Source organism: Struthio camelus, chromosome 11 (genome assembly GCF_040807025.1).
Source record: "Struthio camelus isolate bStrCam1 chromosome 11, bStrCam1.hap1, whole genome shotgun sequence".
In the NCBI taxonomy this organism is placed as follows: domain Eukaryota; kingdom Metazoa; phylum Chordata; class Aves; order Struthioniformes; family Struthionidae; genus Struthio; species Struthio camelus.
Window position 1 is genome coordinate 10,607,441 of NC_090952.1, and position 16,640 is coordinate 10,624,080.

At 38.9% G+C, this 16,640-nt stretch overlaps 1 protein-coding gene across 4 annotated transcripts in view; it reads left to right on the forward strand.

Annotated features, from left to right (window-relative positions):
* The window catches only part of TENM1 (teneurin transmembrane protein 1), a 910,925-nt gene that overhangs the window by 642,189 nt on the left and 252,096 nt on the right, over nucleotides 1-16,640 (forward strand). For all 4 annotated transcript variants that reach the window (XM_068956568.1, XM_068956571.1, XM_068956570.1 and 1 more), the window contains one exon: nucleotides 7,602-7,880. In XM_068956568.1, coding sequence (XP_068812669.1) covers nucleotides 7,664-7,880 — 217 coding nt within the window. In that variant the 5' untranslated portion in view covers nucleotides 7,602-7,663. The remainder of the gene's footprint in view (nucleotides 1-7,601; nucleotides 7,881-16,640) is intronic.

Consider the following 16,640-nt stretch of genomic DNA (forward strand, 5'->3'; position numbering starts at 1 on the left):
AGTTTGCTTTATCAACAAATAGCCAAGGCACAATCCAATTTTCTTGTCACATATGAATTAATACCATTCTTGCTATATGGCAGCCCAGTGTTTTTCTTTTAAACATCGTACCTTAGAAAAGACAATACTTGCTCACGACTAAATGCAGTGAAAATCCCATTTTTCATATGTGCCTATACATAAACCTCACTTTAATGTACACCTTTACTGTATTAAACTGTAAGATAAATGATAGTGCTTACGTAGTACATACAAAAAAAATGTAACTGTAGTAGGAAAAACACTTAAAGGTGCAGTAACGTGTATATATTTTTTGGCTTTACATTACAATGTTTTTTACCCGTTTTGTTCAGAGGAGTTCCAGGATTAAACTGTATTTTTCATGTAAAAACTTAGTAATTAAAGAGTTTCCTAATTTTAGATTTTTAAAATGAAAAGTTTGGCCTTTGACATCAAAGCTGCAATCCAAAAATTTGGAGAGCAACCTGAGCTTACATTGAAAAGCATTTTAACACTTCATCCAGTGTCTAGTATGCATCAGGAACATCCTGTACGTTGCTTCATTGTCCCAGATGTACTTGAATACGAAGGGGGATGTCCCCTTCTTAAATTCTGTTGTCTTACCGTGTCTTTTGCTGAGAGCGTAGAGCTGTGTCTATACATCCTCCCTCGAAGGAAAAGACTACTGGAAGGGCCTTACAGGAATGTCACTGCTATAGCTCATCCTACACTCTTACACGCTCCAGACTTTGTTTGCTTCTATCCTACACTCTTACACGCTCCAGACTTTGTTTGCTTCTTTCTCTATATTTTCCCTGTTTTACAGTGAGGAACTAAATTGCCAAGACATCAGGTTCCTTGCCCACGTGCTCTGTACCAGCACTGTAGGTGTCAAGCATTTGGTTAGTTTAGCTTAGTCCAGGCTTTCTTCACTTTCTACAGCATTGCTTTTCGAAGCTTCCAAATGTTAGGATACTTCAAAATATTTGTCACGGTATTTTCATTGGAATTTATGCGAGCACAAATAATTAAATTATAATAACTTTATCAAATTATTGATAATTGTCAAATAGTTCTATGAATTACCTTGCAAAATAACCAAGAATTGTTTAACCTAAAATACAGTTTTCCACAAAAACTTAGGATTCGTGGGATAGTCTATATCACCCTGAATCATGCAAGCATCCTTCATCCCACCACGGAGCTCAGGCTCTCATTCTAGAACTGCCATTGGCTTGTGCTCACTAGCATCCAGTGGCTGCTTTCCAAAAGAAAAACATCAAGGAATTGTGGGATTTTTATAGTCAGTGGCAATTCTCCAAGTAAAGTAAAGGGCGCATGTTGGCCGAGAGTTATGTGCTGCAGTTGAGTAGCTGACATAACTCATGTTTTTTCAGTTCACTTTCAGGCTTGCCATATGCCACAAAATGCTGCAACCACCTGACTGATTTCCTGTACAATTTTATTCTGTAGTGTTTTCTTTCTGACATTTTGGATAAAATGGACAATAACTTGAATTACTTTAACTAGAATTAAATCAGGCTTTCACTAATTTTAAAGGAAGACCATTAAGTATTAAAATTAATATTACCCCTCTTGCATCTATCACAGTGAAAAATACAAATGTATGAACATGTGTAATCAACCTGTAGGTTAAAACCCCAAATCCTCCAGGGAGTGTGTTTAAACCTATGGTATGTCTCAGAGAGCTGTATTTTGCATTTGCCTATCTGATATAGCAAGAAATCAGGAAAGAAAAGATAAACATATTCTTACATAGCTTTCTTTTATCCGTACATCTATTCTTCTTAAAATATACTGTGTAGTCTGCTTCTGGGCAGGAATAATGGCAGTCACGTGAAAAGAAATTGGTAAGATGGCTATGGGGAAAAGCTGAACAGAAAAATGGATATGGATGTCTCTGTTGCAGATTCTCACTCATACAGAGAGGGTTACTGGTGGTGTCATGCTCAGTGCTTCATAGTTCATTATGCCATCTTCCAACATCTTTAGATTTTATGATGATCCAAATGGACACGTGAATTTTGTGGTTTTGTCTGGTTTTTTTTGAAATTGTTTGTGGTCTTTCTTCAGTCAGTCTTTTACGTATTACTTTCAATTATTCTTTCTTGATTTTAGAATGACTTTTTTTACTTCCAGTGGAAAGTGTTATCCATTTCCATCCTGCAACCTTAGGCAGACTTTCATCTTTCTCATCTAATTCCATATGTCACCTGGAAACCTGATTTGTTCTGCACTAGCGCTGCTCAGCTGCTTAGCTGGTGTCTTCTCTCTTCCGACAAGGCACCGCTCCAAAGCTCCGGCTCCTTGTAGCCGCTTCAGGAGCCGAGGGTGCCAAAGCGTATAACGGTGCATAGCTCGTGCCACATAGAGTGGGTACGTGAAACAGAGAACTTTAAGGACGACATAAGGACAATTTCTGTTAGTAAAACATAAACCGATATTTGATGGTGATAGTTTTGCTGATCTATACAAGGTTGGATCCCCCCCCCCGCCTTTTTTTTCTTGGTATTGCCTTTCTTAGAGGTTTCAAGAGTGTTTGCTTTTGTTTTACTTTTCATGTTTTATGGTTTCATATTTCAGAAAGGCCTTTTAGAGTGAAGTTCCTTCTCCTTTTGCCTTCAGCAAACCAGAGCTGAAGTTACTATTTAGCAGTTCATTTTCAGGAATCCCTGGTTTGAGGAAGTAATAAGCAATTGCTAACCTTTAGATAAGCGTATATGTTGAAGAAAAGAAATAAATGAGAGAATTGAGCAAGTGTGCAGTTGGGGCTGGCTTCGATTGAACAGCCCTCTGAGAGTGAGAAATAGAAATAAAGGCGGCTGTCTCTGAATTTAGATTTTAAGTCTCTGCAAACTACAGCTGTTTCCTGGTTATATTTTGGCATTATAACTATCATTTCATTTTAATTCTGTGTAGTTTGGAATATCTGAGTTTTCAACATATTGGCTAATTGAAGCTAAAGAAAGGTTACAGTACTTGACGGCTTTAGTCTTGTACTTATGGGATGCCCTGTTCGGCCGCAAGGTGATCAGTAGCGTCCGTGTACAGACACCTTCGTTAAGGTCTGGACTTCACTGGTAACAAAGCAGGTATACCACTGTTTGTTTGATGGAGTTAGTGGTAGTCATAGGTATGGAAATTTTATTACGAAGGGGCACTCTGTCAGAGCAGCCTGATAAGAACTTATTCAAAGCCCTATTAAAAATAACGTGAACACTTTGGCATTGCTGTATTTGAATAGAGAGCTTGCTTGTATGCAGTGCTAATGCACGCAGTGAGTTTTATTATAAAACACCTATTGTCTAGCAGTGCACTGCGTACAGCCTCATCGTGGCCTTTCTCATAAGCCGCAGCTGTTCTAGCATTATTTTGTTCCATAACAAGTAGGGTTTTAGTAAAAGTAGAATATGAAAACAAGGTTTTGTTCTAAGAGGGTTTTTGTGCAAAGAGAATGTGAAAATAGTGTCTAATTTTGCATAAAACTTTGCATAAAACTTTGCATAAAACATGCATTAAAAATATATCCATATACATATCTGTATTGGCTACATTGCTGGAAAGATGGTGTTTTCCCTTCTAATAGTTATTTTTGAGTACATTTTTGATTTTGCAGACCGATGTTTCATTGTGAATTTAAATGTTTACTAGCATATTCTTTTCTTCTAGAAATTTAATTGTAATTTCTATATGGTATCTGTTTTAAAGTGCACTTGAGAATTATATCTGCCATTAGGTGCCTAAGTAAATAAAATATATAAGTATATATTTTGTTAAACCCTTTACTGACAGACCGCTGATGGAAAGGGCAGAAAAGAGCCATTCTTTGTGAGAAGGAAAGCATTAAGACACTCATACAAAGGTCACTTATAGGACTGTAAGCTCTTATGAGACTTTAGCATTTTGCTAACAAGATCAACTAGATACTGATAACTGCATATTTTGTTTAGTTGCCTGAAGGCCGGTTACTCGAAAAAACCTATATAAAGGTGCAGGCAACGTTCTTTAACCTCCTACTTTATCCCAGCGTTTTGGGGTGTTGTATGTTATGTTGCCTTTTTCCAAGTGAAAGAGGAAATAAGGTAAAGGAAGCAATTGCCAGTGTTTAGCTTCGTAGCGTCGTAACTTCTCTCACTGTAGAAAAGCTTGAAGATTCAGTCTGTTGTTGTCACGTGTTCCTGATTCATGAGAGTGTGGTATGGTGAAAGATTTTCTGAGGTATTTTGGCAGTTCTTGCAAATGGTTTATCACCTGCTTTCGTACCGGGCTAGGTAGCTGTGGGTTTATGACACATTAATGTCCTAAAAATAAAGGAAGCCCGAGCCTAGTCCACACGTGAGCGAAAGTCAAAGTTTTTGCAGTAACGTTTGAGGCTCCGGTGCTGTATCTCCAGCCGTTACACGAGCCTGTAGCGCTGCTGGGTTTTCGTTGGCGTGGGCAGAATTGGTTTGGGGTGGGGAGGGAAGAGGTAGCCAGATGAGCTGATTTTTTTCTTCCTTCTGTTGGTGAGTGAGGCGGCAGTTCAGGATCTGTCTGTAGGAGAGCTGTGGCTGAATCCTTCCACCATTACAGGTGTAAAACTACGGGTACTGCTTCCCGGTGTTGGCAGCACGCGTTGAACTCAGCACGGGGCGCAGCCGGGCACTTCTGTGCCTTGGAGCCCAACATAACCTTATGCAGGGAAAAGTGAAGTTGGGGCTTGGCGTGCTTGTACCAGCCCTTTGAACCCCAACAACTCAAAAAGTGATCCTGTATTTCAACAGCGGAAGGACTGAGTCGACTCCCAGATCATGGGGAACATGACACACAAGCTGTGCTATTCATAAATTGATTTTGGGGGGGGGAGGGGGGGGGGATTGTAACCTTTTTTTTGTCGGTAATAAGAAGCAATAATAAAATTACAGTTTTAAGGGGATGCTTCATAGAGCTTTTACGTGAACTTAGATCTGAAAAAATACATATTCTTGCACATGAGAAAATAACACATGCAAAAGTTATACACTGAAAGATAAGACCTGAAATATGTAATACAACTAATATAAATTAAATAATTCAGCCTTTGTTTTCTGATACTAAGTTAACAACATGGTATATAACTCTTGCTGCAAACAATTAATTCTCACAGAAAGTGAAAACTTCCATTATTAAAACTTGCTACTAAAAAAAAAAATTATTATGCTATTATTATGCTTTTTAAGCAGTTGGTTTTCTGCACCCTGAGTTTCACAGATCTGTATGCCGTCCTATATATTTTTGATCCTTACTTAAAGGAAAAAAAAGCAGAGGTCATGTTCTGTAGAATGCGCACTGAATAGATGAACCACAAGGTTCTCTTTTAGGAGGAACCTTTGTGCAGCTTTTTAAAGGCTCAAAATGCAGAACTGTAGTATCGAGTTTGTTATATGTCGAATTGTGCTTTAAACACAAGAGATGAGCACAGAAGCACGTATTTTTGGGAGGCCGTGTTATTATTTTTTTTTACAGTAGTGTGTTTTGAAACACCGGTAGTGAGCAACGTTTGTCAGTTTGGTGAGCTTTTTTGCTTTTGGAAGGCCAAACGTTTTAACGTTGCGTGTGCGTGAGGCTGCATGCAATCATTTCCTTCATGGCAAAATGTGTGTCTTGTCTCCTACATCTTCTTATCGAAGGCCCTTAAGTTTTCCTTGTTCTGCCCCAGTTTCTGTAGCATCATCTCCATTTGCCCTGTCAGGTGGGTTATAGAGGAAAGTGTTATGCTGTCCTTGTGCATCTCCACAGAGCCATCAGGTAAACCCTCCCCACGCTTGTAAGTCAGAGCCTCTTTGTTGTCTGTTCTGCCACAGACCAGAACACTAAAACGACTCCTTGGTAAGTACCAAGCTTTTTAGGGAAACACTGGCAAATAGCAGTAAATTAAGCAAATAGCTGTTGTAAAGGAAATAGTACCTATTAGTAGTAACTTGTCTACGGAAGCATCTGAACGCGCCCTCAGGAAGGCGCGCTCAGCCCAGCGACGCGGGGGCTGTGTGCCGAGCGCCGCGACGCCTCTGTTGGGGAGTCCCTGGGGCGCGCAGGCAGGCAGCTGCCTGGCTCTTGGTCCTTCCCCTTTCTCTCTCTCAAGAGTTTTCTTGTTGACTTGACAGCATGCCCCCGCACTGTTATTTCTGCCACCGTGGCCATCCCCCCGATCCAGGCAAGATTTTGTGGCCTGAGCTTTGTTCCTCCCTTACTGTGGCAGAAGGTTTATTCCCTCTTCACCCCGTGCACGGTGCTTTCTCCTCTTGTTCGGGATGTTGCTTGTTTGGAAAGCACTGGGAGGACACACAGGTGGGAGGTGAGGTTTTGTCAGGCTGGAACGCAGTACCAGCTGCCGTCGACTGGCTTTCAAGACTTCAAGACAGTTTTGGTTGGATTAAACTCATTAGTGCGCTGACCAGCAGTGAAGGGCTTTCTGTATTTGTTATATTTGCCTTGTGCGGGTTTGTTCTCACATTTCCTGTGGTTGGTTTTTGGCTCCTGGGAGGGTTCCCTCAGAGGTGAGAGCGTGCCGGGTTTGAAGCTCCCTTCTGAGACGGGAAGGGCCCGGGTGCCGAACCCCCTGGTGGACAAGCTCCTCTCTGCTGCTGCTTCAGTCTTCAAGAAGCTATGGGCAATGGCTTCTAATTGAGAAGATCTCTTTCAACATCTGTGGTTCTGCTTCTCTAGCAATGATGCAGCCATCTTTGTTAATACATTTGTTTTTCTAGGTTAATAGCATCTTTTAATCTAGAAAGAAGAAAACTTTTTTTTTTTTTTTTTTTAACAAATTGATGGCTGTTCTTGTGGGGGAAGGCTCGGAAGCCATCCTGCCGCTCTAGAGGGTATTGCATAATTCCTGCTACTCCGTCGCAGAGTTTGCGTTAGAGTTCGTGATGGCAGCAACGAGGCCAAGGCGAGGTTAGAGGGCGGGTGCAGCGGCTGCAGGTACTGCCACCCACCGCGGGTTTCGTCGGAGCGCAGGCAGCGGGGCTGCAGGTGGCCGTGGCAGCATGCTGCTGGCCGCACAGCTGAGAAGGAGAATACTGTATTTCCAAAACACCGTATGGCCTCACAGAGGAACAGGGTGGGGTTTTTTGCCTTTTCACTAAGTCTGCTGGTTTTCAAAAATTTGCACTCTCTTTTTGGTTAAGCATAATTTCGTTTGCAGCAAAATACTTCAAAAGGGCGAACTTTCTGGCTTCTAGGCCTCATGTTTATAAAGATATGAAGTGTTGTTGTCTTTAAGATAATGTGCACCCCTTTGGAGACATAACAAGTGTTCAGTCAGAGCTTTAAATCGGTGTTTTTGTAACATATTCCATGCATAAAGTACAGTTATTGTTTGGTCTAGTGGGATAGTGCTTAGAATTTGGTTTTGGTTTTTCTTCTTCAAGTTATTGTTATCTTAATAGTATTTTAAAACAACTAAAACAATAAAACATGTCCAGATTCTTTCCTGGATAATGGTGATATAAATTCAATTTAATTGGTTTATATTGACTAAAAATAAAATTGGGCCTTTGTGAGCTGAATATATAAATATTCCACTGAAATGGACTCTTGTTTTTGTTTTTTTTCTCCAGGACTATCTCCTTAGGGAATTCCAGTTGCTTGTTTTCATGACTCTGAGCCTATTTAGCCAGCGATGGAGCAGATGGACTGCAAACCCTACCAGCCACTGTCTAAAGTTAAACATGAAGTGGATCTAACTTACACAAGTTCCTCAGATGAAAGTGAAGATGGGAGAAAGCAACGGCAATCTTATGACTCCAGAGAAACTCTGAATGAATATAGCCAAGAGCTGAGACTTAATTATAACAGTCACAGCAGAAAAAGAAAAACTGTTGACCAATCTACTCAAGGTAAATTGTGATTTTGTTTACTAATTGTGATTGTTTTCTGGTTACTTAAAAAGGCAAGCATTTTGCTTTCAAAGATTTATTGCAACAACCCACTTCTTTTATCTACTTCTACCAACCGTAATATCCGAAAAGTAGCGAATGTGTATTTTTGGAAATAAAATTGCTTTTCTAGCCATGCAGAGTGACCAGTATTTTGGAGACCACTGCATGATAGCTTTAGATAAATATATCTTTATTAGTGCTCTCCTTATTGGTCTTGACTGGTAAATTTTATTATTACCTTTACATATGTTGTGTGGATTTAGGTACAAAATCAACTTTGAGGTTGTAGGATGTATCTGCATGTGCTTACAAAGCTTATGAATGAATTCAATGCAGCAGTCCTCTTAACAAAATGTATCTAATCCTACAAAATAGCCAAGTTATTTAAAAACTGAAGGATAAATAATATCTTATAAGAAAAGAGTAAACAGTTAAGTTCCTTTTTAGTCTTCTGCGTGATACGGACAAAAGTCTAGGACAAATATTTGCGCGCTTATGGTGTCTGAGCCAAGGTTAGGAAAAGCTACTGTTTGGAGAGAGTTAAAAGCTAAAAACTAGAAGAGGCTTAAAGAAATGGAAGGAAACGAGCAGGATTTACTGCAACATTTCCTGATAGACTGCTTCTCATGGGAGCCCTCATTGATACTCATCTAAGGTGGGGGGAGGGGGGGACCCAACCAACTAGCCAACCAAAAAACCCTTCTACCCCTCCCGAAGATCTTTTGCATACTAAAACAACTTTCCTTTTGGACAAAAAGGTCAAAACTGTGTTCTTGAGGATGGAAAATTGGTCTCCTCTGTGAGGCGTAAATTAATGCAGAAATTAGAATAGCGGTATTTTATCACTAAAGAGCTGTTCAGATCGCTCTACATTGTTGTTACTGCAGTTATTTTGAATCAAGTTACCTTTGTACAACTTGTGTTGTCTGAAAGTAAGGTAGAATTTGTTGGAGAAATTATCCCTACCAGAAACACCAGAGAGAACCTCAATACAGATGTTCTTTCAGTACAGTTACAGAACTGCAATATTGAAAAAAGTTATGAATACAAATTTCTACAAATTATTCTGTACAAGACAAATGTTTGATTCATGAGAAGTACGTTATGAGGGTTTGGTTAACTCAGTCTACACTGCAGTGACTGGAGATCATTTCGATGTGCTTGTAGATCTACTTAAACTAACTACCTCATTACTGATAGCTATGGCTGTGAAAGCACAACCTCGGCATTGACTAAGCCTATGAAGAGATCCTTGTTTGCAAAGCTTTACTACAATCAGTACCCAAGCTAGCTTTAGACCGGCTACCGGGGATACGTCTATAATGGCTGCAATCACTGTATTGTAGGCATAAAAAAATCAACCTATGTGTTGTATGTTGAATTTATTCCTCCAGAACAGTACCTTTGAAAACAATCTTGCTAATAATTTTGGAGAAATGGGTCAAATTAGTGTGCATTTCTGCAAGAAGTTGTCAGGCATGGATTTCTCCCGCTCATTCAGGACTGGCCTATTACATCAGCTCTGTGCAAGTATTTTGCACTGATGTTGTAGGATTGTTTTATTGGAAGTATATATCTCAAGTTTTTTCCAGTCAAATTAATATCTGGAAGATACCATATGAATTTGCAGTTCTTTTATAAGCATTTATGTTTTTCTTCTTGGAAGTAGTATGTTCTTGTACCCCTTCAAACTGCAGTATGAGGCTTGATGTTCATGTTTGTAGAAAAGCACTTAATACCTGTGCTATAGTCCGTTGCTATGAATATTTCCTTACCTTTGGACACTTTCTTTATTTAGTATACCCTGCTTGTTTTGTTGTACCGTTGAGCATAAAGGTGTTTTAAATACATACTCGTTTATTGAATTGTGAGGATGGAGCTGAACTTCGCTCGTCACACTAAAAATCATAGTTTTCTCCTGTGACAAATTCAGGTTGGTATAATTGAGTTAGTAATCACAGTGCTAAGTGTATCTATTTGACTTCCCAGGAATTCATGCCCATGTCTTTCTCGTGGTCTAAATCATGTCGATTTGCTCTGCCACAAATGTAACCTAAATGTTTGGCCTGGCAGGCATCATAGAGATTTGAAATATAAAACTGGTTGAGCTGAAAATTCAAGCAACAGCAAAACAGATTGTAAAGCTGAGTGTAGAATTTCAGCCATCAACCAGAGTTTGCTTTGATTACAGTTCTACTGTGTTGTTTCTGAAAGGGCAGCCAGCTTTAGTGATACGAGTCCTAGGAGTTGTAGAGTTCTTGGTGATTCTGTATATTTGCTTGAACAATACCAGAAAACAAAAGGTTCAGTTTTGGATTGTGAATCGGGCATGAATCTGTAAAACTGTATTTAGAATTTGTGTTTTAAATTCATCCTTTTCCTAAAATTCCTCATCAACATTGCTTCAGTAAAGCTTTTCTCCTGTTTGGCACATCTTACCATTTTAAACAAAACAAAACCCTCTGCAGTGTCCCTTTTCAAAGGGTTTTTTTTTCCTGCAAGGAGAAAGCTATTCCAGGCAATAGCATATGACCATTATGTAAGAAATTTCCACATATTAAATATCGAGCTGTCTTCTCTTTCTGTACAGAAAGGCTAAGGTACAAAGGAAAAAGGACATCCATAGTTGTCACTCCAAGTAGTCACAGTGTTCTTCTCCAGCCACTAGCTAGGAGTGAAATAAGGGTTGATCCTTAAAATGTGCTGAATTATTGGGTTTAAGTTAGAGTGAATTCCAACATCCAGTTTGACCTTCATGCATGAAAGGTGTGAGAATAGCTGAGGAAACACACATTTCAGACATGAGTAAAGTGATAACGATGAGGGACGAGAGAGAAATCAAGTATGAGTTCTAATTGTGAGAGGAAAATCATTTCACAATAAAAAAAAATAAAGAAAAGCTTATAGCAGGAGCAAAATAGTAATATATGTTTTGTACTCATCCAGTTTTGTAAAAAGAATCATCAGTTCAAATGTCTATGGAAACTAATGTGCATAAGGACGTTGTAATCTGCTATTAAACATGGTAGTTTATGTAAACTAAACTGGCCAATCTCATCTGCACTTCAAATAGCTTCAGAGTAAAATGTGATTTTGTTACTCAAAATATTGATACCAAATCACTTCACTTCCAGTGAAGTTTTTTATTACTAGCAGTTCTACTATTTAATTTTGTCTATGAATGCTGAGGATTAATTTCCATGAAAGACCTTAATTGAAATCTGAGATTATGTAAATACATTATGTGGGAGCATTTATGTGTTTGTATATATGGGCAAACCTGTATAAACAAGAACTCTTAAGTTCATATGGCATGAACCCAAAGTAAATATTGTCAGTATTCTCAAATATATACTAAAGTATTTAATACCATTATTAGTATTTTGACAAATGTCTTCTGTGTCAAAGTTTTGGTTGAAAAGCCTTGTGATCTTGCAAATTGTAAACTTCTTGATTTGATAGGTTGAAAACAATATACAGAATACGTTGTCTTTTTCAATATTCTTGTATTACTTACAATTCCTGAAATTCTATCTGAAACCTTCTTCAAGGAGGGTTGGTTTCTTTGTCATTTTTCACAAGTGTTCTAGGTAAGAATCTGAAAGAAAAAAACAGAATTAATCTATTGAGAGACTATTATGTAAGCTATGGTTTCTAGACGTTATTCTAGAGATCTAGTACTGATGTTCCTCAGGGAGTTTCCAGTGTAAGATAGGTTGTATCTTTGGAGTTATGTGCCCCAGCAACTTGCAGTTATTTGACAAAATCTAGATTTAGCACGTAAGGCTGCAGACAGAGTTCTAGGCTGAGCTCTTTTACTGACCTAACAAGCCACTGTGAACAGACACAAAAATCTCATGACAAGGTATCATTCACTACTAAAGATGAAATGCCAGTTGTGTAATGTGTAAATCTTAGAATGCAGCGTTTTGTTGTCATTGAACTGTCCAAACTGCTGTCCACCTGAGGGTATGTAACCTGCAATATGGTGGCCTCTCAAGGAGATCTTACAAAGTGAATTCCTGGCAGACCCAGTCTAATTGAGTTCACACATATTGGCAAACATAGTAAATTAGTTCTTGGAAGAATTGGTAAACAGTGTTTTGTAGAATTGGCAGAACTTATCACGTACTTTATTTTTGCTAGGAAGCTAATTGACGGACCTGGCTGGGGGGAAAAAAACTCTCCGAAGGGGTGCTGTACATAGATTTCCCTGCTAGCTTCTTCGTGCTACATCGTTAGCACTCTTGTTTTCTTGCACCGTTTCCTTGGTATTGCACCGCAGTACGTGCGGAAGGAATTGAACTCTACATAGACTGGCAGCACAAAGAAGCTTTATTCCTTCTGGGCGAATTCTAGAAAAGGCTAGTTTGGAGGAGTGAATTCCTGGTAGGAGAAGCATCTGGGATTGAGTCATTGGCATGATAAAGTTTATTGATCGTTAACAGTATGAGCATACGGCAGTAAATTTCTGGTTAGACAAACATGTATTTCCTGGCAAGCTAAATGTATTGAACTGCGTTATGGGCAAGGCAAACGGGAGTTATTCCTAGCAGGAAGATCCAGTAGCAAATATCTTCTGGTAAATGTGTGTAGTATTACTAGTAGTTCTAGGAAACAGTTTCGAATACTTCACAAAAAATGGACTTTTTCTGCTTTTAGTCTGAGAAGCGAAGCGAAATCTCGTTTGTAGGACAAAAGCTGAAGATGGGTGACAACGCAGACATGATATGTAAAAGGTGTATGAATTGTCTTCAGGTGCACTAAGTAAATAGATCCAGCTAAACGTGCAACATCTTCCTTGAATGAACTGCACTGGCTCCAGGAGGAGGCCTGGGCTGCTCATGGAGCGCAACTGGGCTCTTCAGCTTAAGGCTGGTTCTGTTTCGTCCCTGATTTTTAACTTTACTTTTGCCTTCAGATTCTCATTTCTGCAGTTCTGTAACTTTCTAGCTCTGATGGGCAATAGAAATGTCTAATGCTGAAGAGCACTTTTTTTTTTTTTTTTAACTTAGAAAAGGAAAAACTGCATGTAGAGTGCAGGAATTGGCAGTCTGTTTTGTTATGCTTTTACCTTCAGCAAACAGCAAGCTGAAGCAACTCTAACTTCATATGACCAGTGAAAACAGTTTTATTAACCTCAGAGACATAAATATATTAGGCATGCTGACAAGTACTGGTCAGAAATTGTCCTGTCAGGAAAATGTCATGGTGTTTTTCGGTCATCTGTGAAGTGGCAAAAGCTTTTTGCACAGTGGCCATGTTCTTGTCTGACTTAAGAATGATGTTACTCCGTCCAGGCTTGTGGATCTGTTTTGTCCTGGGGCCGTGGAGAGTAAAATTTGGGCCGTGTGTAGCAAGTGCTCCTTGTTTCAATTGCTGTATTTTTAAATGACACGTAAAGATAAAAAAGCCAGTTTTTATCATCTGTTTCTGTTAGCATGTTTTATATATAACACTAGAATAATATTCCAGCATACTGCAAGTTCATGGTCTCATCAGCCCTCCCAGAGAAAACTGATGCCAACAGATTGTCTGTGATTTTTCATCACTTTAATAGAGATTTGGAATACTTCATTACTTAACTTTGACAGTGATATTTACAGCTTGTGTATATTGGCATAACTTTTCTGAAATCTGGAAAGCTGAATCTTTCCTCGTTGAATTTAGACCTTCCATGCTTTTAATCCTCCTTAGAGAGCAGTTAATACAGGGAAGTTTTACTGGGGGCATCCCCAAACTCTCACTAGGATATGAAAAAGGTAGTGTTCACATAGAAGTGCTACCTTCCTGATGAATGAGATGAGGGTAGAATAATTGAATAAAGCTCTTACCTGCTAGTTGCATATTTTGGAGCCCTCACCCTCACTAGTATTATTTGTAAGATAACGACTGCCTCAGAATATTTTAGTGTTTATATATTGACGTGTAAACGAGACATGGTAAAATGCGTTTTCTGTATTTGCAGCAAGAGGAGGTTCATTAGTTTGAAAAGAGAAAAGAAAAGTGTGAGACAAGAAGTAAAAGTCTCCCTTAGAAGAACAGTGTCATGAAAGCTTTTAGAAATGTGGTAGGTTAAACTGTTCAGTTGGGCTTTCCTTATTCTCAGCATTTTCTTTATGATGATGTCTGTAGGTTTAATGAAGGGTGGGGAGTTTTGCCTTTTTAACCTTCAAGCTGCGTAGTTTGTTTGGGATGGTGTTGAGTTACTGCGGAAGGTGATGGCACACTGCATCGGGGAATGAACCTTTCCCAAGTTCTGGAAGAGGAAGGTGGGAACAGGTTAGTTACAAGAGAAACCAGTCATTTTTGTAAGCACTTACCTTGAAACTCCATAGCTTTAAGGAAGAAAATAAAGATTATAGAAAAGATTTCTGGCAATATGTTACATTAATTAGGGCTTGTGTCAAAAATGCCGAGGTACTTTGTATTGTAAGAATCTGTTCTCATTTGTTTGTATATGCTAAACGTTTAGATTGCCGTTTTCCTTGCTATTTATCTTCAAAATTATTTTTGCTAATTTTAGAAAATCCTCTGAGAACCTACTTTAAGTAAGTTCTATACCTCCACACTTTGGAGCAGGAATTTGAAACATAGGAAAGAGAGATGTCAGTGTTAGGGATATTTAATACATACCTTTTACTGTCCTCGTGACAAGGGCTCAGCTTTCAGTAGAAGCTGATTTAAAGGCCCTACAGATTTCTGCATATACTAACAGAGGGAAGTGATAGCCAGTAAACTCAGTCTCAAGCTGCTGTATGTTGCACCATCTGGTCTTAGTGTTTGAGCTTCATATTGTCCAAGAAAATTGCACACAGGGTGGAGAAAAAGAATCCATACTTTTAAAGCTTTAGTATGTTGTCTCCTATTCCCTTGCAGAGATACAGGTTTCTGTTGCCGCTGTGCTGTGCTTTGTTTGGCTGGTTGTGTGTTAATGATGATGATGTTAGAGAGAAAACCAGTGTGATGAGGAGTTCCCTGTGGCTTCCTGGACTGAAGCCTTCTCCTCGAAGTGGGGAGTATCTGCAGACTCCAAGGGGAGGAAAAGATGCACAAAAGATCCAGGCATCCTATAAATACTCTTTCTTGATTTGACAGGTAATTGGAAATTTCTCTCCTTGGAAAAGCTGTGGGGGGAGGAAACTGCATCTTTTGTGACTTCATTTTAAAATCTCTCAGTAGGAATACTTTTCTTCTCTCGCCTTGTCAAGTCAATATACATGTGCAAGCAGTATGTACAAAGTCTCTTTTCCCACTAGATTGAAGAGGACTCTCCCTTACTAGATGACAAACGTGTTATAAAATCTTGCAACTTGCTGTCCCCATTCCGTAGTGCTGTTTCCAACCTTATAATATCTACCATCATCTCGGTGAAAAATGCCATATATTTATCAAAAATAGTTTCATTCTTATAAGTAATGCTTTTAATCAAAAAAATGAATATATGAGAAGGGAAAAGAGTGAGGGGAAAAACTATCAACAAAAAAAAACTTAGAGAAGGATCACAATGCATTTCCAATCCCCTGTTAACAGATCTCATTTAGGGAATAAAAAAACATATCCCAAATGTTAAAAAAGCTTAACAATCCATTTTGCAGTGTGCAGATGTAAAAGTCAATCTGAATTTCCATTCTCTTCTCAGAATCACCGATTTTCTGTAGTGTAAAATGCCAGAAGTCATAGGGATAAAAATCAAGAGAGAGCGACCCTGTCACGTTCACAGAAGCCAAGGTGTAGCAATCCTTACAGCAACCATCACCCAATGCTAATGGACTCCCTCCAGTAGCGTCTTAAGCTTTTGAGTTACCCTAATACATTGTGCATTCTGGCCTGGAATTACATTTATCAGAGTGTGCAAATGATATCCGAATATCTATGAAATGCTCCTGCTAAATTAATAGAGCATCTTCCCATAGCACTTCAATGTGTCCAAGAAGATCTTTGTGAATTAAAGCAGAAATATTAACAAATGTCAAGGCAGAATAACTGAGCAAGTGTTATGGAACATGGGAACAAGTAAGCAGCTCCGCATCTGTCCTACAAGCCAGTTTATTATACGCACTGTTGCTGTGTCTTTTATGTCACCCTTTTTGAAGCAAAGAGGAGCTGTCTTATTTTCTGGAACTAGATATAAAATCTGTTGTGCTTATCTTCATTTATAGAGCAGATGCTGAAACAAAATAACATTTCTTTCCAGTGTTTCTCAATTATGTATCTGTCAGAAGATGTTGTACCTCCTGAAATACAGAACTGTCAAGAAGTAACTCATTGAGTAGATGACATTGCAGGTAATGTGGGGAAGCAGCAGGGTGTTATGTCTTAAGCCATATAGCATTTGAATCAGTATTTCAAGACTTGGGCTCAAATACTTCTGAACTTAGTTTCACAAGTATTTACGTCAAGTAAATTGTATATATGATTTAAAATCTAAGGTTCTATTTTCAAAGCTTCAATTTTATTGGAAGCTGCTCAGAAATCTGTTTCCCACTGACAGTCCCTCATTAGGATGCTTTGCAAGTAGCTGCAGTATCTTTAGCTCAGATGGAAAAAGCCACATGAAAGGAATAAGGTAGCGTTCAACACCAGCAGATTGATTTGATTTTTTTTTTTTTTTTTCCCCCAAGTACCGGTTATACAATAAAGGAGTGAGTACTGAGTAAGGTTGGTATGGTCAATTCCTGCGGCAACGTCAGGAATCGGTCTCAGAGTCTAGAAAAG